Here is a 25,962-nt window from a genome sequence, read left to right as displayed (position 1 = left end):
GAAAACAAAGAGATGGAATAGAAGCAGTTCATCATCTACTAGGGAAGGTGTTACAAATTACAGAAAAGGAAAAATGTATTGAAGTAACCATTGACTCAGAATTATCATTTGAAAACCACATCAGCGAAAAAGTAAACAAAGCAAATAAGATTTTTGGACTTTTAAGGAGAAAATTTCACTTAGTGAATTACAAAACTTTTCTTTGCTTATACAAAAGTCTAGTATGATAAGAACATATCTTGATTATGCAAGTTCTGTGTGGACACCAATTAAGGTAAAAGATAAAGACAAAGTCGAATCCGTTCAAAGAATAGCCACGCAAATTCTACAAGGCATGTAAAATAACATACCAAGAAGGCTACAAAAACTTAAACCGCCTGCTTTAACATAAGCCGCTCGCCTTTCAACGTTACACCGGCCGGGGTTCGATCCCCGGCATGGACGTGAAAAGGTCAGGGGTCACCGCTTACATTCGGGCCATCGAGAGTGATTTATATAAGTTGTATAACATGTTTCTCAATCGAAGTTTAAATAATACTTTAACATATAGGAGGATTCAATGAGACATGATCGAACTCTATAAAACCACAAACAGCCTGTATGACAAGGAATGTTGGATGTAGACAGGGCTGTCGAGGTCATTCCAAAATCTTGAATGAATAAAAATGAATAAATTCTTGTGTAAACCATGATATTAAATATAACTAAGGGCAATCACATCATAACCGGATATGAAATGTTATGCTAACTGATATTATTTTGAATCCGGTGTAGAGGAGCATAATGCGTTCCTGTAAAGGAAAACTACTATACTTTACTATATAAATATGTACAGAACGACAAAAAACGAGTATGTTTTCTATTGTGTAAAATCAGTAATATTACTGGTGCTTTGAAAGCATAAAACATATATCTGAGCGTTTTTTCATGATTTCTACAACATTTTTTATCAAAAATTTATTTATTAAATCAATCGGTCAAAATTGGCTAGGGAATCAAATAAACGCTATACAGCATTTACAAGAAATTAGTACAAAGATCACAATAGAATGGAAAACAATAAGTCACATACTCCTTAATGATAAAAAATAAACATTAATTGAAGTAACATATAAATTATGAAAAAAGGTGTAATAAAAAAAATGGAAATAAAATCAAAATAAAAAAAAATCAATTAAATAAATAGATCAAAATGAAAATAATTTTGATACCTTGAATACACTGGATGATTCTAAGGCTAACCGGTCCTCTGGTGGCTCCTTCTTCCTTAGACGTGTCGCTTTCCATGAACAGTTGTGACGGGCTGTGGTATTTGGTGCTGTCGAAATGGGACATCTGCCCAAAATCTATTCATTTTTATTACTTTCATTATTTTATTATCTAAGTTGTTTAATCATCGTTGTACCCTTTTATTTTTTCCTTTACTATGCATGAATTATTTGGTCTTGTAACATATCTCTACCGTCGCTGTCTTTTTATTTTCCCAAAAAAGTTTCTAATTAGAAGCAAAATGGTTTTGTGTAACCCGAATTTTGCATTTTCCCGTTCGAAGCTTCTTATCGGAGCTGGAACTAGACTGGCCATCAGCAGTATACTAGTAAATACCATCTTCCCACTTGTCTGCCAACGTGATCTTACCGCTATTCACCTATGTCTGGACTAAGACGCGTTCTCCTATACCTCTTTCCTATTTACTTGGAACATGTGGATCTCTGTCAACTAGCATAGAATTCATCTGAAAAGATTCACTTATTAATGTTTACTTAAATGCTAATTGTGATTGTTCACTATCGTGAGGATAAGTTTAACCATCAATCTCTAATCAACATTTGTCTCCCAAACGCCAGAAAGAAATATCGGTTAACGTTGCAATAGTGTCTCACTTGTGGTCCTTCCAACTGGTCTTGTTATCTTCCGAGCATTCCACTATCCCCTCGACTGAATCGTTTGCACATCCCGTGAACCATTGGATGTTAATTAAGGTGTTTTTTTTGTGTGTTGAGTATTCTAGCAAGTTAACCGGTGTCAAAATTCAAATCCGTCTTGGACGAATAAAGACGACGATGCTGCCATATTCCTGATGGGAAATGCTTGAAATATGTTAATTTTATAATAAATACTAAATATCGCCCACCACATGGGACTTGATGTCAGACGTTCAACGCTTACGTAAGCACTGTATAATGTGTAATGTTTTTCTCTGTGTATTTCTGTTGCATCCTCGATACTTTTATCCTCGATATTCCAGGGGTTCCGATCATTTACCATCTCTACACTCCTGGACTATCTCATAGTAAAATTAGAAGCAACTGAATAGAACAGGTGAATTTAGTCATTTGATGTACCACAGAGAACCGTATAACGGTACTGTGGTTGACTGTGTGGCTTTGATGGTAGGCGTCGCTCTCTGTGGAAGTCTTCATAGGAAATCATTGCTAGCCTGGCTGTGATTGGTCAAATGTTTTCCGCTGAGCTGCCTTCAATTTCACTATGAGATAGTCCAGGGATGTAGAGATCGTAAGTGATCGGAAGCCGTGGAGTATCGAGGATGCGATACTTTAGGAGTTACTATCAATGTCGTTATCACCTCTGGAACGTCCTCGATACTCCAGAGGTTACTATCACTGACGTTATATCCACCCCTGGACTATATCATAGTAAAACCAGAGGCAACTGAAGACACGGGTAATTTTGTCCTTTGGTGTACATCAAAAGAATAACGGTACACTGTGGTTGACTGTGGATTGAAGAGGCCGTCTGTCTCTCTGTAATCTTCAAAGGAAGTCTCTGCTGGCTTGTGATTTGTCTTTTTTTCTGAACGGCCTCCGGTTTTCAATGAGATAGTCCAGAGGTGGATATCACGTCAGTGATAGTAACCCCTGGAGTATCGAGGATGCCTCTGGAATAAATCACAGGACTTTAGAGACTTCCTTTGAAGATTACGTAAAGAGCACTGCTCAACTTCAAAGAAAGTCAACCACAGTGTATCCTAATTCGATTATTTTTCTGTACATCAAAGGACCAAACTAAATATACCTGCTCATATGTTGTCGCACACATAGCCTTCAGTTTTGCTACATCATATTCCAGGAGTGGATATGCATGTAACGTCAAGTGACATACAGTAATCCATGCAGTATTGATACGGGATATGTTCTGTTGTCGGCCTACAGATACACTCCTTTCTTATTGTAAATCTTAATTTAATATATTGATGTTGACTGTGCATAATTTTAAGCTATATATACTCCTATTTGGTTGGAAAAGTAGATCAATTTAATAGGAGTTTAACTGATTCTATGAATGGAATCAATTTTCCATCAAGACTAAATTTTTAATCATGGTTATATTCCAAGTATGATTATCTCATCTTCAATTTCATTTTATGTTACGCGTCCTCGATGCTCCAGGGGTTACTATCACTGACGATATACACCCATGGACTATAGTAATAATATAGGCAACTAAAGAGAGAAAAAAACCTTATCAATTACAGGTCTGCAGAGACTTCTTTTGAAGATTACAGAGAAAGAAAATAAAACATGAAAAATCATTGTATTTCATTTTTCATTTTTCATTCATTCTTTTAATATAGTAGAGTACGGTATGTATAATGAACCACATGGACTTGGTACGAATGCTAATCCACACAGCTTTTAAACGAATTTTCAACGATTATAGGGAGAGTATGGTGGCATATTTCTGTCATCGAGTTGCCGACTAACGACTTAATGATGTCGACATAATTAAGGCATTATGTCGACATCAAATCGGAAGATCGACATCAACAGAATAATATGTCGACTTAACACGTGTACATGCCCACATAATTATTCCAAGATAATTATGTAGAAAGTCGGTAACCTGGCGATTAATCGTGTTTATGCTCGGGTGTGACACCGACATCAGGTATTGATGTCGACATCTAAACTAAAAGATGTCGACATCTGGTCTTGAAAGTGGAAATCAAAGGCCACTCTTTCATGACGCACTGTGTATATGTTAATTCACGCACTGTGTATATGTTAATTCAGATAAGTTTTAATTTATTTGATTTTAAAATTAAAAATTGTGATCCTGCACATCCCGGCCACATCTCGGGACACATATGCATCTATCTTTTGTAGAAAAAACACGCGTTCTTTGTAGTCAAACGTAGTAAAAAGAAAAGTCACGTGCTTATACCTCATTCATGCCATTGGCCGGAATATACAATTGTATTATGGGTAACTAGTGATCACATGATTGTGTGTTTACTTCCAAATATGGTGATAGTTTGCTTGCCATTTCTTCGGAAAAATCGATTTATTTGAAAATATTTAGATTCCAAAATGTTATTAATATTGCTTGCATATCATTTTGACTTGCACATATGTACTGTTTTACTATAAATAATGAACTAAATGAGTTATAAAACTGCCATTTTCACTTTTTGTAAATAAATGATATAATGCGAATTGACCAATTCAAAAGGTCTTACCGTCTAATCTAGGATCATCGAAGATCGGCTACTCCCGGCTAAATTCGTAGAATTCTAAATTTATATTTATATATATTATTACCTGCTTTCGGTTTCAGAACAGATACATATAACACAGAGAAAATAAGATCTTCATCAAAAGGCCAAATTATATAAAATAAATACTCGGTCAGAGAAATCACTATATTTGGAAGTAAACACACACTCATCAGCTCATGTGATCACTAGTTACCCATAATACAATTCCATATTTATTTCGGCCAATGGCATGAATGAGGTATAAGCACGTGACTTGTTATACCACATTTTGACTATATAAAGAACGCTTGTTTTGTACAATTATGGTGAAAATCCCCCGCGGATCATGGTTTCATTTCCTCCATTTGAAATTGCTAAGCAATACTATCATATCATTGTTTAATTTCCAAATTCTTTCCAAACAATTCCGCGAATCCTACTTAGCTTTTTGGGAATATAATACATGTACTTGTACACATACTAAGGAAAATGATGTGCATGCACGCGGGCTTATATGCTAAATTGGGACCTAGTTCATATATATATATATATACATATATGTAGGACCTAACTCATTATGCTTCGGTAGGTTCCGCACGAAAATGCCTAGATACTACTGGTATATTTTCAAATAAATAAATTTTTCCGAAGAAATGGCAAGCAAACTAACTCACATGATCATTAGTTATCCATAATACATTTGTATATTCCGGCCAGTGGCATGAATGAGGTATAAGCACGTGTTTTTTTTTTTATACGTTTTTACCACCAAAAAAAATGATGCAGATAACCCGAGTTTGTGCCTTTATATAAGTGTATCGGGGGATGTGAATATATTTATGTATATATGGACAGGGCAAGCTAACAAGTAAACTTGTTTCACAATGTGTATTGTGTACTTCTACTGTGACTTTTATGGGTTTTAAATTACGTAAATGGTATTTTTCGTGATTCGCAAGAAAATAAAACATGAAAAAATCATTGTATTTCATTTTTCATTTTTCATTCATTCTTTTAATATCTTTACACAAAAATCTGAGTGTACTCTAAATCAACTGCTTCGCGGTTTTTGATGAGAGTACACTCAGATACATAAAAAATCTATTATTCAAATTAATCCTTATACAATGTAATTCAATTTACTAAAGATACACTGTAATTTCTTCAATATTCAAAATTCATTTTTGGACTCTTTTGTCTATGAAACCATTACGCCGTCATCTCAGCCAGTCAGAAGCAACGGTACAAACGGCGACGACATTTTTTTCCTTTATGTGCTGAATTTGTTTGTGTTATATCTCCATTACATAAAAAAATCTATTCAAATTAATCCTTATACAATGTAATTCAATTTACTAAAGATACACTGTAATTTCTTCAATATTCAAAATTCATTTTTGGACTCTTTTGTCTATGAAACCATTACGCCGTCATCTCAGCCAGTCAGAAGCAACGGTACAAACGGCGACGCCATTTGTTTCCTTTATGTGCTGATAAAGTTAATTTTTAAGCCAATAAAAATGCTCGTAACAAGCAAAATTGATTTATCATGGGATACAAGCACTTGCGATTCAATGTATGTGTGAGTTGTCGCCCTTAGTGGAACTCCCCTTTGTTGAAGATAAAAATGCAAAATATCCCTTCAGGCTGCAGTTTCTGTTTTCATATTGTATTTATTGCAGCAGCTATTGACATATCAACGAAATGCCGCTGAACTTTGCCATAGCATGTGGAATTTTTATTACTTTATTCATTCCGTCCGCATGTCAACGAGAACATGCCGGTAAGTGGTTAATCGGAAGTGATATTTTTATGTACTCCTCATTCCAGATTGTCATTGTCATGAGTGTTATGATAATTGGTCCTGCGTTTTGATTATTTTAGAACTGGTATTATAGAACCACATTTATGTATTTAAAGAAACTTAAATAAATTCTTAAAATATATCATACATCGATTTCAATTGTGGTCAGAATTATTGGCGTAATGACAACGAGAGTGTACGGTGTACACGTGTGTATGTACCTTGTGCAGCTGTATGTACATGTAAATGTACAGTAGACAGTATATTCTATAACCGGGAAGTATTTGAATCACACAGGCCAAATGTAATAATGAACATGTCATTCCAATGAAATGAAACCTTTGCTAACTGATGATCACGTGGAAATGTTACCTTTTTATCGTTGGTGAAATTAAATACCTGAAGGGTATGTTCATGTAATTTTCAAATATACATTTTTGATGTTATTCAATTTGAATTTTGTTAAAAAAATATGTTGTATTTTCACATACAGTGTACAATATCTCTTAAATAAAAAAAATAAAGATAAACTTTTGATATTGAAAATGACATGCAGGTTATCAGACAAGTCCCTTATATAAAGCTTTCTCACTATTGGGAACTCCCAGATGTGGTCTTTTTACTCTGTTTGGGAAGAAAATTGATATTAAATCAATGTACAGAGTAAACTGTAATTTGAAGAGAAGGTTAGCAGAAATCTGAGTTAGTTACCATTGATGGAACCAAATGTCAGCTCAAAATTCCCATGAAAAAACATTATCAGAGGTTTTGTATTCAATACGTTATCAATTACAAATTCATAGCCTTAGGTGATGGTCACACTTGATCTTCTTAAACTTGTTCCTGTTGGCTTAGATGGTACTGTTTTTTGCCTGGGGAAAATCAAATGTGACATTTACCTGGACGAATTTGCCCTTAGCAGTTTATCTTGAAATGTGGACTTGTTTTTTACCATGGTCAAATGTACTAATAAAAAATATGTATGTATCACTGATACTGTATATTGCATTTGTTTATATAACACTTGAACATGTTAATATTATAAAATAGACGGAAAATAATTTTCACATTTAAAGTGTAGTATTAAAGGGACATGAACCTAAATAAAACATGTAAATTTGAGTAAAATACATATTTAAGACGTGTCAGATACCTTACTAAGTAAAATATATCAGTTATTATACAAATGTAATCAAATCAAATAATTAAAATGGAAATTCCATCTTTTTGTATTCTGAACCGGCCCGGCGAATTTTGAAGACTGAGTATACGTATGATAAAAATAGTATACTTGCAAGTGCTTGATGTACATGTGTGCAATAAAATATAAGTCAAGAACCTCCCTTGGCGGTGCCCCGTCGAATGAAAAGTCTCGTTTGACTTTTGACTTATCATTCTTGCGCTATATATGTTTTATAGCAAACATTTAACAAATATGGCTTAAACTTCATTTGTCAACCATCTTAAATAAGAAAGTAATCTTAAAATGTGGAAAACTAATATTCCTTGTCATGTCAGCAAGTTTTTTGTTCATTACAACCTCGCTTTCAGTTAGGTTTCATTTTGCGTTCCAAAATTAGAATATGACGGTCTATCTTTATCAATTTTGGGGTAGGTATTCCCCACATTTTCCTGTCATTTTAAATAACCAATCATTGTAATAAAATATTCAATAAACATTTGAAACCCATATCTAAGCATACAGAACAACTTATTTAAGGTTCATGTCCCTTTAATACATGTACTTACGAATAACATTTTAGTATTTTTTACCAGGGTACTGTCTTCATCATGAATGTAATACATGTGTATGTCTTTTGGAAGACTTTATAAATCCTTTTTTATTTTTTAGGTGTGTATGTTACCCTGTATCCACCAATGAATGTGTCCATTGGTTACGTGGCTGACCGCAATGCCTACATATTTTGGTTTGCGCCACCTGTCTATATCCATGTTAAGTTCAACAACACACTGGGGGACCCAAATGAGCCTGCACCGGGTAAAACAGACAGTGGAACAAGCATAAACACCATGACAGGGGGGAAATCAAAGGAGGTGCCTTACACGTACAACATCTCAGAAAACAAAACAGACACTTCTGTTATAGAGACGAATGATTCTGTGTCTTTGAATGTAGACAACAGTTCGTCTGTAGACACGACGACTAGTGTAAACTCGAGTTCTAGTAGTCTGGATGTAAACACAACATCAGTAAATTCTACAGATCAACAAACAAATGTTACGTCGGCAGACTATACCACTACAGAGCACCATCATAATGTTACTATATGGACCCCATGGGTTCCTAACTATGTCACGTATAATGGGTCTGAGCACAAACAACCCCTAAACCAGGAGGACATCGTGGACTTTCACAGTGGACATTTACTTAACTACATTGTCAGATGGTGGCCAGATCTTGCAAGTAAGTTTTTACATTTTTTTTTATTTGAGATTGTGTTCTTGTTAATTTGTGTCCACTTCAATTGGCTCTTTTAATTTACATTGTATCTTTATATTTCAATACAATAAATGCCATGAAAAAGAATACCTACCCACTTAAATGTCTGATATTTAAAGTCAATATAAAGTTTAAATTTATTTCTGTTTTTTTTTTTATGGTTCAAACTTTGTAACTAATATCATAGAAATCTCATTACATGAACATATATTAATTATTATTTCCAAAGTTAAGTATAGGCATTCTGATTGAAGTTATATAGCTTGAAACTTGATCAAATATTGAAATGAATACACTGAATTGAAAACATAACAAACTTTTTATTATTTTTGGTATTGTTAGATACAGCATTTGCCATCTTGTTTATTTCAGGTAATAATGTCACCGAGCAGATAATTACTCAGAACACGACTGTGCTGTTCCTCCAGGACCTCACACCAAACACCACGTACAAACTTAATGTATCTGCTGTGTACATTGGAAGTAAAGTTCTCACATCAAATATATCTTCTTTTACAACCAACTACGATGCCACTAAGAGTAAGTAAATTCAACACATTATAAAGTAATACAGCTATCTTACAAATGATAGATAATCTCATTAAAATTATACTTGTAATTCCTCTCCACTACGATGCTCTACATCCAACAACTTTGTTTAAGTTGACATCAACATGACCTCTATGGTGAGTCAATCAGCATGTTGTCTATGAAATCTTCTGTGTGGTTGAATCTCTGGAAAGTTTAACAGCTGGTAGTATGTTACAAGTTTTTCTCATTCCAGGCCGGGGTTCATGCTGAGGTGACCCCAAATGGAGAGTTGTTAGAACTTGTATTCGAACATATCATACAGCTCTGTAGTTGATGAGTTGAGCAGAATTACAAGTCTAATATTTAAAATAAGATTGGAGTGATGGATAAAGTGATTACCAGTATTAAAAAAATTAAGTGAAATGACACTTTACAAGCAATATACTGTAAAAATTGTATATAATGTCAATTCCCTATTTATGTTTACCAAAAATGTAATTATGCAGTATGAAAAACTTCAGCCTGAATTTGGTAATAAGCACCCTTCAAAGGGTGGCAAGGGGATGGAGATGAGGGAGGGGAGTTGAGGCTGCTTATAATGCTTATGGCCAGATCATATATATATACTGTAGTTTCCTCCCTTACATTTTTTGTCTTAAATTAATAAATGACATCAAATACATAGTATGTAGGTTCTTTTATATGAATAACAGCAATTTCATCTTGATGATCCAAAAGGACCATATATAAATAGCAACACAAGACAGATCTTAAAATTAAGATGGATTTGTTTTACAGTTTGCCAATGTGACACCTACGGAACAGTTCCAGGATACACTGAATGTAACTTCACGACTAATCAGTTTTGTCGTTGCCGCTCTGGCTTTGGAGGCCTGTTCTGTGAGCACTGTTCCATAGGCTACTACAGAAATGCTGTAGGCCTCCCCTGCTGGAAATGTCCATGTGATGACGATGCCTCCACTGGCTCCTGTCATTTCAGTAAGTAGAGTGTCAAATAAAGAGATAAAGATATACATTCGCATATCAAGTCTTGTACCGATAGATATTAGATTCAGATGGTACAAACATACTTTAAAAATCTTTCACAAGTTTTCTGCCATAAATATATATTTGTTACTTAAATATATATTTGTTACTTTGGCACCATATCAAGAAGTTCAAGATTGATTTTACTTAGCTGTTGTTTTTCCATGTACCTGAGGATGGCCAGGAGGTCGAAAATTAGTGAGAAAAGGGACATTTATACTGTTTAAATTAGACATTTTCTCCCTGTGGAGAACAATTATCCAAAAATACTTTATAAATTGTACATCCTAACTTGACAACCCAGATATGCCAGAAGAGAAATTTGATTTAGATAGACCAGATTTGACGGTGATGCTAAATCTTTACAGAGGAGGAGTTCCTTTACTGTGATAGATGTAAGACAGGATACGCCGGCAATCTTTGTCATAAGTGTTCGTCAGGTTATTTCCGTAGCGGATCATCAGACCGATGTCGGCCATGTGCCTGTAGAGGGAACAGTGACAAATGTAACCCATATACAGGTAAGATCATGTGTGCACTTTATGCACAGATGTGTGAAGGTACAATTCAGACAAGATGATTGTGTAGCCGGGTTACATAAAATTTACACGGGATCCATTATCATTTTACCCTCATAACCTCAACAAAATCAAAATATATTCCTTATATTTACAGTTTTTCACGCCAATTGATATTATTTATTCTCGCGACAGTTGCATATTTCTAATTAAAATACCCATATTTGTTTCTCTCCCGTCATCGTCAACGACTTCGATTGAACTGCTGATCAGAATAGAGTCATTCATATGTTCCCTCCAAAAGTGGGATCATAACCCAGCATTGCTACGCCAGCGACTATTCCCGTAACAATAGAATTGCCGATAGAAAATTGTTGTACTATCATTATACACTGATAATGATAATACTAGAAAGCATGGTTATTAAGTCCATATCAGTGCAAACTATAAATATTTATTTATATGCTGGCAATTCTTATAAAAACAAGGGCTATATACTGATGAAATTAAACATTAATTTCAGGGGAGTGCATTGACTGCAGATATAATACAACTGGATTTTCCTGTGATAAATGCAAGAAAGACTTCATGGGGGATCCTAATCTTTTCAAAAACTGCACTCATAAAGGTAAATACACACTCATAAAGGTAAATACACTCATAAAAGTAAATACAAACAGTGTAATCTGAGGATGGAGGTGAAATGCCAGTTATAAAAATTGTCAGGGAATTGAATGAAATCTGAATGATTTTTTGCTATATCCATCCTCATTATCATGGAAATTGTCAGAGATCATTGTAAAACTAACCTCAGAATTTCATTACAATAAGTTAAAAATCTCTATTGTTGACCAAGACCATTTATCAGTGTGGTCAATTTAATAGAGTACTTACAAAGGGAATATTGCTCCAGCTCTCTGATTCATTGTCAGAGTATAAAGGGGAGATGACCCCAGTTTTCTGATGTGTCATCAGAGTATAGAGGGGAAATAACTCCAGCTCTGTGATGCATTGTTAAGGTAAAGAAGAAAAATAACTCTAGCTCTCTGTTGCGTTGTCAGAGTAAATAGAGGAAATAACTCAGCTCTGTGATTCATTGTCAGGGTATAGAAGGGAAACAACTTTTGCTCTCTGATTGGTTGTCAGAGTAAATAGAGGAAATAACTCACCTCTGTGATTCATTGTCAGTATGAGGGGGATATAAAAGGTTGTGAATCTTTTAGTTTGAAACATGGTGACCACAGATTTATACCAGGTACAGTGTAGTTTTGATTCAATAGTTTATTTTTTAGCTGTGCCGTAGCTTATTAAATGAATGAGATGAATTTAGACTTAAATACATTGTTTAGTTCCTCATTCTTGTTTATTTCTGTTGTAGCTGATCTGAAGCCTAAATCCCATTCCCACACCCTTGTAATCGTATTGGTTTGTGTATTAGTGATTCTGATACTGTTGGCCGTCGCTGGAATCGTCATTTATAGGAAGTGGAAGGACCACCCAGCAGCTAAGCCTTTCTGGACTGTGGAGCTACAAGACGATCACGAAGGCGTCAATTTCAGTTCTGTTCCGGAAGATGACCTTCAACCTCATGTTGATGACATGAACTTCTATGAAAAACAAAAATCCAAACGAGGAACACAGAAATATTCTCCGCTTCGAGAGGACATTTAATTTTTTCCTTTTCTTTATTATGATTGGGTATCTTCCTGCCATATGTGTAAGTCTATTTTATATCTAGTCAGCTGTTATTCCAACCCATACACCCTTGAAGATGCTTTTGAACTCTTCTATTTAAAAGGTTGGAAGGCTTTATTATGAAATTCCAGGGGTTAATTGGTGAAGGATGGAGCCAATATCTGATTCTTTTCCATTTCATTGATATCAATATGTGTGACTTGTTACATCATTTATTCAGTTTTAGTATAATATTAAATCAGAGTTATGGCCCTTGATAAAATGTGTTAATTTATTGTATTCCGAATTCGCATTTACAGGATTATTTGCACTTGCGGGTAGGTATTGATTGTGACATCATGTGTTTGCGAGCGTCATACATTTCTGAGGAAAGGATGGGAATTACGCTCACAAAATAATCGCATAACAATGTGTACCTACCCCCAAGGGAGCTAACTCTGTAATATGCAAAGACAGAATGCACCATCAGGGTCACACAAATATGGTGATTAAATAAACTTTAAAACTTTTAAAAATTATGTGCTTCAACTAGTCTATATATGTGGAAGATATTGGTATAAAAAATGAGAAAATGCATTGATCCTCTAATTAATTATCAGTGTCATTTATATATTTTCTTTCAAAATTATTTTTTTGACAGTTAAACTCAAAACCTGTTTACACAGCATTCAACTAACATGTAGAAATAATTCAAAGTGAAGAAGAAATACTGATTTGTGATAAAATCAACAGAATTGATGGAAGAAAATGAGATATTTATACTTTATAGTTAAATGTCTCCATATATATTTGTTGTGTTCAAATTCATTACATTGTTTACACCAGGCATATTTTATTGTCTAAATGAATATCTGTATTGTTATTTTATTTAGTCTGGTGAGCTAAGAATTCAATACCATATATGCTAGATATTGTGAAAAAGGTACTTATTTATAAGCCTTATTTTTATAACAAAATAATATGTTGTTATTTACTGAATGATTTGTATGACCCAACAAGTGATATAAAGTATCTGACATCATGCTTCTATAGCTAATTATATTTTGGTCAGGTGATGTATTTGATGTCAGAAACAGGCAGTTGCTACCCATTGGCGCTAAGTCAGTGGGTAATTTGGTTTCCCAAACACTAAAATATAGGAGGTTGTAATTGAATAATTCTAATAACAGGTTGTGGAAAACTGCAACAAAAGAATAACTTTTTTATTGCCTCCATATTTCATCACTGCCAAATAATAAGAAAACGAAATAAATTATAAGGGAGGGGGCATTTCGTGTGAAATATTGGAGGGGTGGGGGAGAGGTTAGGTGTCCATTACCTACTGTTTTAATACATGTTGGGACCAAATGTCTTGGAATTTAAAGAGTAGGTTGATATGGTAGCGAAATGATGCTGCTAATTATGTTTGTAATATGACATCATGTGAATAATTATCGTATGCCTGTTATAAGTACAGACATCCTGAGGTTCCTACATGTACATGGTGTTAATAGTATAATGTGATGAAAGAACAAATTACTGTTACTTATTACAACGATAATCAAAATGATGTAAATGTCAACATGAACCAAGTCATAACTATTTTTCCCAGTCTATGATTGGTTTCAGGTAATCTTTTACGTCCAGAAAAAAATCAAATCATACATCTGAATTTGATTTCTCTTTAAATGCAGTTTATCTCATTGGTGTTTTTGTGGGTGATATTTGGATGAAAGGTATGTGTAACAGGGATTGTCAAGATATCATACCAGGTATTTAATATCAAGATATCATACCAGGTATGTAAAGTCAAGAGTATAAATGGTTGTCAAACCAGGTATTTAAAGTCAAGATATCATACCAGGTATGTAATGTCAAGATATCATACCAGGTATGTAATGTCAAGATATCATACCAGGTATTTAAAGTCAAGATATCATACCAGGTATTTAAAGTCAAGATATCATACCAGGTATGTAATGTCAAGATATCATACCAGGTATTTAAAGTCAAGATATCATACCAGGTATGTAATGTCAAGATATCATACCAGGTATGTAATGTCAAGATATCATACGAGGTATGTAATGTCAAGATATCATACCAGGTATGTAATGTCAAGATATCATACCAGGTATTTAAAGTCAAGATATCATACCAGGTATGTAATGTCAAGATATCATACCAGGTATTTAAAGTCAAGATATCATACCAGGTATTTAAAGTCAAGATATCATACCAGGTATGTAATGTCAAGATATCATACCAGGTATGTAATGTCAAGATATCATACCAGGTATTTAAAGTCAAGATATCATACCAAGTATGTAATGTCAAGATATCATACCAGGTATTTAAAGTCAAGATATCATACCAGGTATTTAAAGTCAAGATATCATACCAGGTATGTAATGTCAAGATATCATAACAGGTATGTAATGTCAAGAGTATAAATGGTTGTCAAATAAAGCATAGTAAAGATAGTATAACTGGGTATATTTGAGTATAAATGGTTGTCAATGAAAAACAGGTGGTGCAAATTGGCTCCGTGTCTATTCCTGTTTGTGTTTGTCTGTGATACTGAAGTTTACCATGAGAGAAGATATTGTAGTTGGCACAGACATGTATATGTCATACTAATGTAGTATGTAGTAGTTCTGTACTGCCATTGACTAGGTAGCTCAATGGGTAGAGCATCCGGCTAGTGTTCTGAGGTCCTGTGTTCAAACCTTAGTCTGGCCGTTCATTTGTCTGCATCCTCTATTAGTCCTTGTAACTGCTTGTGAAACTAATAGAAAATATATGTTTATTGGTGATAGGAAATATAAATGATAACAGGATGATGCACCCATAACACAATTGTTATTGCTAATATGACTGACAGCTAAGGGAGATAACTCAAGAGATCTTCATTTTCTACTTTTCAGATATTGATAGACAAGTACTGTAAACTTATTTTATTATCACTGCAACTGTTTGTATTCCACAATTTTTTGCCCAAGGAATTTTTGTAGAGAATTAATTTCTCAATTGACAGACATGAAAGTTCTGTAACTTGCATTGAAAGTAATTTGTGGTGATTTTTTTCACTACTTTTGGTTGCTATTAAAATATGCAAAATCAAATTGCATGTGAAACTATGTTGATTCACATGATCAAGGCCATGTTTCATTAACATTCCTTCACTTAAAGAAATTCTTAAACTTAAAATTCACCCAAAAAAGCATAATACAAGTTTAGGGAAAACCTCATGTGAAGAATTTTCCTTAACTTATGTAATGTGGAGGAAATTCATTGTTGGAGACCTAAATTTTATTGCACTATGCTATGTTACTGTAGACTCACCATTTATTGTTATGTATTGTAGCATACTGTGATAAACCGTAGGAATCCAAAGGTGAATGAAATTCGCCCAGTTTTAAGATAGGTCAGTGATTGTATATTATTGCTGCTTTTATTGTTTTCATTTCATTGTTTTAACCCAAATTTTTACGGTTTAATTGTAATGTCATTAATAGTATTAATGTTCGTTGTCTTATTTGTATTTTTATACGCATACAATTGTTTATTACATGCTTTGTATTTTGTGCAAAGCCACGACAGTAATATTGTTATGTAAATTTAGGCAGAAAACAAAATATTAGGTAGTTTAATATTCGGTCTGCAACTGTTGAAAATGTCATTCCTTTCGAAAAATCTAATCCACTGTCATTCTTTTGAAATCCAATACTGAAAAATCTAGATATTTTTGGATTAAAGGTAAACTCCTTATTCAAAGTTTCATGTTCAGCTTAAGTGTTTTAATTACCTTAAGAGATCCTGACTTAGGCTTCAGCATTACTGAATGGCAAAATGTATAGCGACACTTAAGATATTTGTAGTTATTGCTATTTATACTGCAGTTTGTTGTGAACAGCCTTTAATCCTTTTGTATTATGGTCCTGTGGTTAATTTGTTCTGAAACATTACCACTAATCTTATACCTCTGAGTAGCAAGATCCAAACCAGCCTTGGCAGTTTCTGGGTACCTACTGCAGGTTGATGGTTTATCTCTTTGTACTCTGATTTTCCTCCCACCTCCTTACTTTGCAAGTCCCTATTTGATCTTGACCTGACCCATGTATATTTATGAAAAAAATAATTGGTAAATTGTTGTTGAATGTGTTCATCAATTTCAGAGCAATTCAAAAGATTGAATTTATAGGTGTACATGTTCATGTTGCTCTTACGAATCACCCAGTGAGGTATTTATTAGGCAATAAATATAATAAACTTTCATAAGGAATATTGATGTATATAAAAGTTATAGTTCCATGTATTCCTCAAAGTTGTATTGTATTGAAATAGTGGAGAGCATTCCACAATAGAACAGTGCCATTTCAAATGTGTTTTCCTGATGCAATTAACATTTTCAGTCATAAAATAACTTTGGTATTTCATATTCTGTTGTGAAATTAGTATACATGTACGATCACAGTTAAAACAAAACCTTATTATGTAGCCAAGGTGTAACAAAGAACTTAATTGGTACAATCCAAGTATATTAAGTAGACATGTATAATTGGTTTAGCTTGATGTGTCAGCAGATCAAAGTTTTATCAAAAGTCCTTTTCTAAGTAGATACTTTAGTTTTAGAAAGTCTTTATGAGAACATTACTGAAAATGTTATCCTTAAGTATATACAGTCGTGGGACATAAGTACTCACTGTTTTTTTTTTCTACTATTTATTCATGGGATTTTTACCTTTTTTCGTTGAATTTTTCTGATCTCATCTATCGATGGAATTCAACCAAATTTGGCTTACTTATAGAAAATTGTCTACATTCTCAGCTCATAATATTTGCATAATTATCCCTTACCTAATTTTTTAGAAAACGTCGTTTTATTAGAAAGCAAAACTTTTTCGTTGCCATTTTGGTAAGAACAAAGAAGGAAATGACATCATAAATTTAGACGGTGCACCAAAATAATGATATTTTGAAAACAAAGCAGTGGAAAATTTTGAAAATATTATGAGCTGAAAGTGATGACAATTCTCTATAAGTATGCCAAATTTGGTGAAAATCTATTAATTAATGAGATCAGGAAAATTCAAAGAAAATAAAGTAACAATACAAAGAATATATAGCGAAAAAACAACAGTGACGAATACTTATGTCCTACGACTGTACAAACTGTGTTTAAAACATTTTTTTTCAGACCTCATATTTTAGATTTTTTAACTTAATTTAAGCTGTCAATGTAAATGTGCCGAAAAAAAAGGAAAATAGTTCTATGATAGACCTAAAGGATTTTCCTGATAATGTCATTATTTCTTCAGAAATACCATCCATATATCGTTTGTTACTAGTATGTGATGTCCAGTAAATCGTCCATTGTTTTTACGTCGAGCTGTGTCTTTCATAGAATTTTATGAAATATTCAACTGATGTCTGTAAATATATGAATATGTTTTATGAATCAAATTGTGGTAATGTTGCCTTCCAAAATGATTTTCAACACATATCTTGCCCAAACGAAGTCTGATGAAGTCATTGATCATTTTGATAAAACTTAATGTGTTTTGCCAAGTGACTTCTTTTCGTAGAGAGTTACTTCCCATCCTCGATATTCCAGGGATTCAGATCACTTACGATCTCTACACCCTTGGACTATCTCATAGTAAAACTGGAGGCAACAGAATAGAACAGGTAATTTAGTCATTTGTAGTATATAACGGTACACTGTGATTGACTGTGTGGCTTTGATGATAGGCGTCACTCTCTCTGTAGTCTTAAAAGGAAATCTTTGCTAGCCTGTGATTTGTAAAATGTTTCTCGCTGAGTTGCCTTCAATTTCACTATGAGATAGTCCAGGGGTGTAGAGATCATATGTGATCGGAACCACTGGAATATCGAGATACCATTCAGATCTATCAGAGTTACTTCCCTTCGTAGTGAAGTGAAAACATTCAGATCTATCAGAGTTACTTCCCTTCGTAGTGAAGTGAAACCATTCAGATCTATCAGAGTTACTTCCCTTCGTAGTGAAGTGAAAACATTCAGATCTATCAGAGTTACTTCCCTTCGTAGTGAAGTGAAACCATTCAGATCTATCAGAGTTACTTCCCTTCGTAGTGAAGTGAAACCATTCAGATCTATCAGAGTTACTTCCCTTCGTAGTGAAGTGAAACCATTCAGATCTATCAGAGTTACTTCCCTTCGTAGTGAAGTGAAACCATTCAGATATATAAGAGTTACTTCCTTTCGTAGTGAAGTGAAACCCATCGTAGTGAAGTGAAACCATTCAGATCTATCAGTTACTTTCCATCTTAGTGAAGTGAAACCAGAATGATTGAAACAAAGGGAATTAACTCTGATAGATCACAATGATAAGATATTTATCAGGGACGTATATCAGATATATATAATACACGTTACTGTTTTATTGATATGGTATTGGTTAAGTGTGAAGAAAAAAGTTGATATGACTAAGAGACTAATATCATCCTGGTGTTGTACGTAGCTTAATTAGACAATATCCAGTGGTAGAATGTGAGCTCACAGTGCCTTTGGTGTCAACTGTAATGATGTATAGAATAAATCTGTATATTGTCTTTCTCATGTACAACTTATGCTTTTTGATATGCCGATGAATAAAATGAATATTGCAATATACAAGTCTATCATTATGATTTTCAGAGCCTGTCAGTTGAGTTAGTGTGCAAACATCGACAAAGGAACAAGGAGAACATGACAAGAGGTGTTTAAATACATGATCCGTTATATTGCTGAGATCATATGTAGATAAACATAGTTATTTGTACCTGGACTTCCAAAATTGACTATTTTAACGCCATCTTTGTCCGTCGCTATTGTGGTTCGCCGTCCACCGTCTATAAACTTTTCACTCAAACGACATATTTTCAATAACTGAAAGATCTAGGATAGTAGTATATGTATTAGGCCTCCGGCATGCCTTGATGAAGGGCTGCCAAGTTTGCTCGAATTTAGGACCTTGGCCTTTAATCAAATTAATTGCTAAAAGATGAAAATAAGGAAAACAACAAATCCAAATATGGTGGGCGCCAAGATCCCACTTGGATCAAAATGTCATCAAATGAAATGGTATTCAGACCGCCTTTGTCTGTGGTACATTGTCCGTGCATTGTACACATATCCATGGGATACTGACCACCCTTCAGAGGTCGTAAATGCATTGAAAAGGATTGGATTATCTCACGTATTAATGCTTTTATAGCATGATGTCGCCTTTTTCTAAGTCACATGTGTCAGAAACAGAAGAAAAACGTCATCTCTATTATGACGTCATCTGTTGATGACGTATCATCCCTTGTCAGCAATACGCACAAATCACTACGCTCACGATATTTTTTCGCTCTAGCCATATTTCCAAAGTTTAATTATTAAGAAGCCATCAGAAGTTGAATCAAGGATACAGAAATCAAGGTGAGAAACATGTTAACTAATGAGCGGCAATGTTTCTATAGAAATGAATCATTTAATCGTATATTTTATTTGTCGCTGGAAGGGGAAAGAATGGGAGACGAGCGTATTTGTTTAACTCAGGTTTTCTTTGTACTTTCACGCGGTTTACACTATTCAGAGGTTGTTACAAATACCTCTTACGTAGCGATTTCTTGCTATAAGTTGTTTGTTCTATATTTTTTTACTTTTTGTACAACTAATTATGATTATAACGAAGTCATTTTCTTGGTCCCCAGAGATTCGTAATAAAAGTGGTGTACAACATGTAAGTTTATGTATTGTTATTTTGGATCAGTACCCAAATCGGATCACGGATTCGAGAAATTGCTCTTTTTATCGCATGCACATTTTACGTTTAAAATAAACGTACATATAGTCATAAAAATGCATTTCCGCGATATTTTAAACCAAATTTTGAAGCAGTGATCGATTTTATTATGCTTTAATGAAGACTTTGAAATCGGCAAGTTGGTGTTATTTTCGTCAATCTCCTACAATGTCACCGTGCGACGGTCTATTTTCTCATGTTTAACCCCATTACACTGCACTACATATCATCAAAACATAAAAGTATGTACCCAAAACAAGAATAGAGAAACATTTAGGGAGGTATTCGATGAACAGGGTAGTCCATACCTTTATTTAGGATGCCACTAGAAACGATTCATATTCTGTCGCCATCTTGGAACTATTACTCAATGATCTTTGCGCATGTCAAAAAGTCATTCTAAACGAACAGGTACTTGTACTATGATTTTCCGGTTTTTTCAATGTTGTATAAGAGTTATTTCCCTTCTGTCATTGTTTCGATTTTTTTTGAGTTTTGCATATCTGTGATTATTAATATTTATAATAATATTATTATCTTACTATAAGATGTTGCTATTATCAATTATAATGTAACATTATTTGTTTTCTCCAGCAACAAAGAATATACAAAACACAACTACAGATATGAGAATGTGTTATTAAATAAAATGTTTAAAATATGTAAATACAAATAGTGAAATACAGAAATGAATATTACAAAATGTTCAAATTCATATTATTTGTATTATTGATTATGAAAAAATGTATTTTAGTACACAAGATGTTAACAAATTACCATAAAATATTTATATTATTTAAATACTGTTTTAAACAAAACAAATATAAGGAGATTATACAAATGCAATATTAGGTAATGATATGTAAACTGGTTTAAAAAATATCTTTCTGAACAGTAGTGTCTACAGATAAGAAGAGGTAGTTTGTTTCATATACAGAGCACTGTCAGTGAAGTTTTTTTCTATTTACAGGGAAAATAGTAAAAACCTTTAAATAGAAATATCTGGTGCCAGCATGGCAATATCAAGTACCTGGCCTTCTGACATTGGTAGAGATCATTCTTGAAGCAGAACAAACAAATTTCAGCGAGGAATACCAGAGTACATAAATCGTGTTACATCTATCAAATTAATTAGATTGGTTTTGAATTTGTATTATTCTAAATTTTTATATTTTCATATCACTGCACTGCCATCCAAGTTTCTGATATTTCCTCCTCTATTCTGTTTCATTTTTATTACACAATGTATATCATTTGACAATCTGATAATAAGTTGATTTTTAAGTGTATATTTTATTAATTCATCAATGATACTTGGGAAAGCAAAATACAACAAGAATTATTTATCAACACTTTATTTAATCTAGAGTGACATATCAATTTTACTGTGAGACCCTGCATTTCCAAGTGAATCAGCATTAAGTTTATGTATTGTTATTTTGGCCCATATCAAGAGATTTGTCTAATTTACAGAAACTTCGTAATAAATAATTATTTTTAACTTCATCATCAGATTTACCATTATTCAACAAAGAACAAAGAAAAGAGAATGGCGCCCAAATCCCGGTGACAAAAACCAACCAAAAAGAAAATTCGCTTGATCAGGCTACCCGATCCTGCAGTAAATACGTTATGTACATTGTTTTTGGATACAATACTAGCTTTCGAAAGAAATTCAAACTTGCATGAAAATACTAGTGAAGAATTAAATTAACTAAGAATCTGGAACCAGAACTACCCAGACTCCAGTCAAAGACTGATTTCACTGGCCCATACCCAACTGGATGACACTACAACCAGTAAATAGGTTAGGCCTAGTTTGAATAAATTGATGATTTATTATTACTCCGAAATTATTTTATATGTGTGTTGAGTGCAGTACCATGTCTATCCGCGTGTTCCATTTAGCGGAACGTTCCGGTTTTTCCGGAACGTTCCTGACGTTCCGCTAAATGGAACACGCTGTATGAGATTTGGTTAGTCTACATGTATTTATATATATTCCCACCATTTCCAGGTATACGCCAAGGCGATGTCGGCGTCTTTTTGTCTTAAGCCATATACTAGTTTCTTGTTTATCTATTGGTATGCTGGGTATTAACAGATAGAAATTAACTAAGAGTCACAAAAAAGTATTGATTAATAATTAGTTTGATTTTTAATTATTTTAGGATTCAATGTCACAGCACCAGCAACACGACTTCATCTACGTTACATGTAGCTGTGAATATAAATGTACACAGAGCTGGACAACTTTGACTACAGTCTGGATATCATGGTAAGTTTTTAATTTCTCAATCAAAGAACGTTTTAAATTATAATTATATTGCTTTTCATAGCTACGATATATTCGATCTTTTAAAATTGAGTGTGAATCTATCAGTCAAAGACTTTGTTACCATTCCAGGACGATAATATTCTGAAGATAACAGACGTCTCCAAGAAACCGGTCAGTTCAACTGTCCACTACAGACACTACTGAGACTGACCAGTCCGGTCACGCCAACATGTTCCCTTACAACGACCCTCTGGACAAATTAAACCAAACAGTTTATTGTTGGTGAAATTGATCTGAGTGGTCTACTTATCACGTGGCCGACGCCGAAAGAGGAGGAGTTTGACCAGATCAACAATGGCAGACGTTGTTACAGATACAGTTGCTATAGCAACTACAGGGAAACCAAAAGTAATGTTACTTTTGATTACGATGACGTGGAACATGTTAGTCCGAGCATAATGTTAATGACGCATTAGACAATGGAAGGACACTGCAAAATGTTTTTCAAATGAATTGGTTTATTGAAGAGGATTGTTGTGTGAATGCGATTGTAGTCATGTGATTCTCAAGGACTTTGTAACCATGTTTTTTGTCTGCATGCTTGTCTGTCCGTTATTGACGCACAGAGCGGTATCCATAGCAATTGATGGTCTGAACGTTCGCCATAAGACGGAAGCTCTTTCTTCTTTGTTTTGTCCGCTGCATTTTTCAATCGGATTATTTGTCTGTTTATTTGTTTGCATGCTTGTTATGTGTCTGTTATTTTGTCTGTCTGCATGTTTGTTATGGATAAGGAAGAAGCTTGTGAATGCCTATTGGTGGTTATTGACGCTCAGAGCGGTATCGATAGCGTTTTGATGGATAAGGAAGAAGCTTGTGAATGCCTATTGGTGGTTATTGACGCTCAGAGCGGTATCGATAGCGTTTTGATCGTCAGAACGTTTGCCATTAGACGGAATCAATCTCTTTCTAAATTCTTGCGTCCGACGTAATTTCAATCGGATTATTTTGTCTGTCTGCATGCTTGTAATGTGTCTGTATATGTTCCCCGCCTTTTCCGAGGTTTATTGCTAACGTCCTGTTATGAGAATTGCAATGCTTCAATAATGTCTGTCTAGCGTTTGATTTGACGTGAAAGCTTGAATTTGAATAAGTTTGTGTAAAAATGAATTCGCGCGCATTCACATGCTCTATCGAACATTTAAATTGCAGAAAATGCTATTGGCGCGATTATATTTTAGCGTAAAAGTTCTAGCGCGGAATGCGATAAATTATATTTACCATTGAAATATGCACTTTAACACTAGTTTATTACACATAAAAAACAACCTCGATTTTCTCTCTTATGTTGTAATTATTAGTGCTATGGAGTAATTGTCAGAGTTATTTTTAGAGTGATTATCTAATTCCAGTAGTTTGCTTAATTGCAATTTACATAATGTACATGATGTACATAATTATTAAATGAGAAAAACAAATCTAGTACTTGTTAATTGTTAATACAATATATAGGTAGATGGGCAATGGGATTATTACGGGACCGTATGTAGGTACACTCAGTAGATAAGTCTGCATGTTTGTTATGTGTAAGGAAGAAGCTTGTGAATGCCTATTGGTGGTTATTGACGCTCAGAGCGGTATCGATAGCGGTTGGATCGTCAGAACGTTCGCCATTAGTCTGAAGCTCTTTCTCAATCCATGTCTGATGCAATTTCAATCGAATTGGTTGTCTTTTATTTTGTCTTTCTTATCCCCGCCTTTCCCGAGATGCTTGCTGAATCCTGTTATGAGTATTGCAATGCTACAATAATGTCTTTCCTGTGTATGATTCGGCGTGAAAGAGACAGTTTGGTTTGTAAAGATATACTTTTTTCGATTTTTACACACATTATTGACTCTGAAGATTCTATTTTCTGTTATACAGATGTATTATAACGTATAATAAACATTGATTTATCCTTTTTATTTTTTGTGTCATGTCTTGTTTGATAAAGCGCCGATATGGTCTCGTTTCTGATTGGTTATTTAGAAAAGCTTTAGCAACACATTCGAGTCTTGGCTTGTAGAAGAGGTGTTTTTGTTAAATATATTCGCTGGTAATCCCTACAATCCTGTTTTCATTAAATTTTCAAAGCTACCTCCATCATTAATCGTATGGCCAATCCCTCATTTGGATCACGTTTTCGACCAATCGGATGACCTCGTCATTTTCTACGAAACCGGTATTCCGTCTTTGCATATTACAGAGTTAGCTTCCTTGCGAGCAGGTATCGATTGTTACGTAATTATTTTGTAAGCGCAATTCACGTCGTTTTCTCCGAAAAGTATGACGTTACGCTCAAAAATACATTACGTCACAGTCAGTACCTACCCACAAGGACAGATAACTCTGTAATAAGCAAATACGGAATAATCGTATCGCAAGAACTGTGCCGACCAAACGTGAATAGTATGTGAAGGATGAAAGTCGTTATAACCAACCTGAACTATTTCATAGCACAAGTGAAGGTTCTATGGGCGACACCATACGGGACAGGTACTTTGTCCTAACGGTAAACGCTGTGGTTGATTGTGTGGCTTTGAAGTTGTACATCACTCTCCAATGCGGGATATTTCATTTGACCCAAATGGTATGTGGTGGGTGTCCCATATACTAGTCATTCACCATTGGGCTTCCAGTTGTAATCCCACGTGGGACAGTTACTGACCCGTAAGACGGTGTTTTTTCTCCGATTACTCCCGACTTTCTATCGCCTCCTAAATAAGACACATCGTTAAAGGAGCCTGACTATTATCAATACGACGTAAAAGAAAAAAAAAAGCAAACACAAATTTTCAATGCAAGATTCGCGAAGTCACGAAGATTTGACAGAACTCTTCATTGACACGTGTGACGTAAAGCTATTCATCCTTTCTGCTGCACAAGCGGCAATGTCTGATACAACAGGATACAGAGCACAATATTGGTTTGTCGTTGAGGCATTGGACTTGGTAATTAGCAATGTCATTTCAGAACTTGTTTGGTAAATTAGATCGCTGTCGCCTTTTGAATTAGATACAATCAAATGAAGAACTACACTGGTGCCAGATCGATTATGTATTATTACCTGATTTGTGAAGGAAAACGCAACGAAAGGTTCAACAAAAAACAAACAATTGTCCTTTCAACTGATAAGGAAATAAAACCAAGTTGACATTTGGATGGCTTGGAATCAGATTCATTCACATAACACTCTCTTTATTTTATATTCTAGAATTCAAGTTACGTCTTAATTTGGTATCAAATGCCTTGGAAACCACAAGAGAAAAATGAAAACTTCTACGGCTATTTTGGA

At 34.2% G+C, this 25,962-nt stretch overlaps 1 protein-coding gene and 1 long non-coding RNA gene across 6 annotated transcripts; both read left to right on the top strand.

Moving 5' to 3' along the window:
• Positions 1-6,126: 6,126 nt before the first annotated feature.
• On the top strand, positions 6,127-19,193 carry LOC138321597 (uncharacterized). 4 transcript variants are annotated; one of them, XM_069265372.1, is made up of 8 exons: positions 6,127-6,281; positions 8,155-8,727; positions 9,136-9,303; positions 10,093-10,293; positions 10,710-10,862; positions 11,383-11,487; positions 12,238-14,332; positions 14,965-19,193. In XM_069265372.1, the coding sequence occupies exons 1-7, from the start codon at positions 6,203-6,205 to the stop codon at positions 12,528-12,530; spliced, it is 1,572 nt and encodes a 523-aa protein (XP_069121473.1). In that variant the 5' UTR covers positions 6,127-6,202; the 3' UTR covers positions 12,531-14,332; positions 14,965-19,193. The 4 variants fall into 4 exon arrangements, with proteins under 4 accessions (XP_069121473.1, XP_069121472.1, XP_069121471.1 ...); XM_069265371.1 differs by having other exon boundaries at positions 14,506-19,193; XM_069265370.1 differs by having other exon boundaries at positions 14,425-19,193.
• A 662-nt stretch (positions 19,194-19,855) lies between these two features.
• LOC138321596 (uncharacterized) lies at positions 19,856-23,480 on the top strand. Of its 2 annotated transcripts, none has more exons than XR_011208345.1 (4): positions 19,856-19,982; positions 21,863-21,970; positions 22,536-22,627; positions 22,757-23,480. It is a non-coding gene; the product is annotated as an uncharacterized lncRNA (long non-coding RNA). The 2 variants fall into 2 exon arrangements; XR_011208344.1 differs by having other exon boundaries at positions 21,863-22,156; positions 22,521-22,627.
• The last annotated feature ends 2,482 nt before the right edge of the window (positions 23,481-25,962 follow it).

The sequence above is a fragment of the Argopecten irradians genome, chromosome 4 (assembly GCF_041381155.1).
Source record: "Argopecten irradians isolate NY chromosome 4, Ai_NY, whole genome shotgun sequence".
NCBI lineage: Eukaryota > Metazoa > Mollusca > Bivalvia > Pectinida > Pectinidae > Argopecten > Argopecten irradians.
Note: the sequence above shows the minus strand (reverse complement) of the source record. Positions and strands in the feature narration are given on the sequence as shown.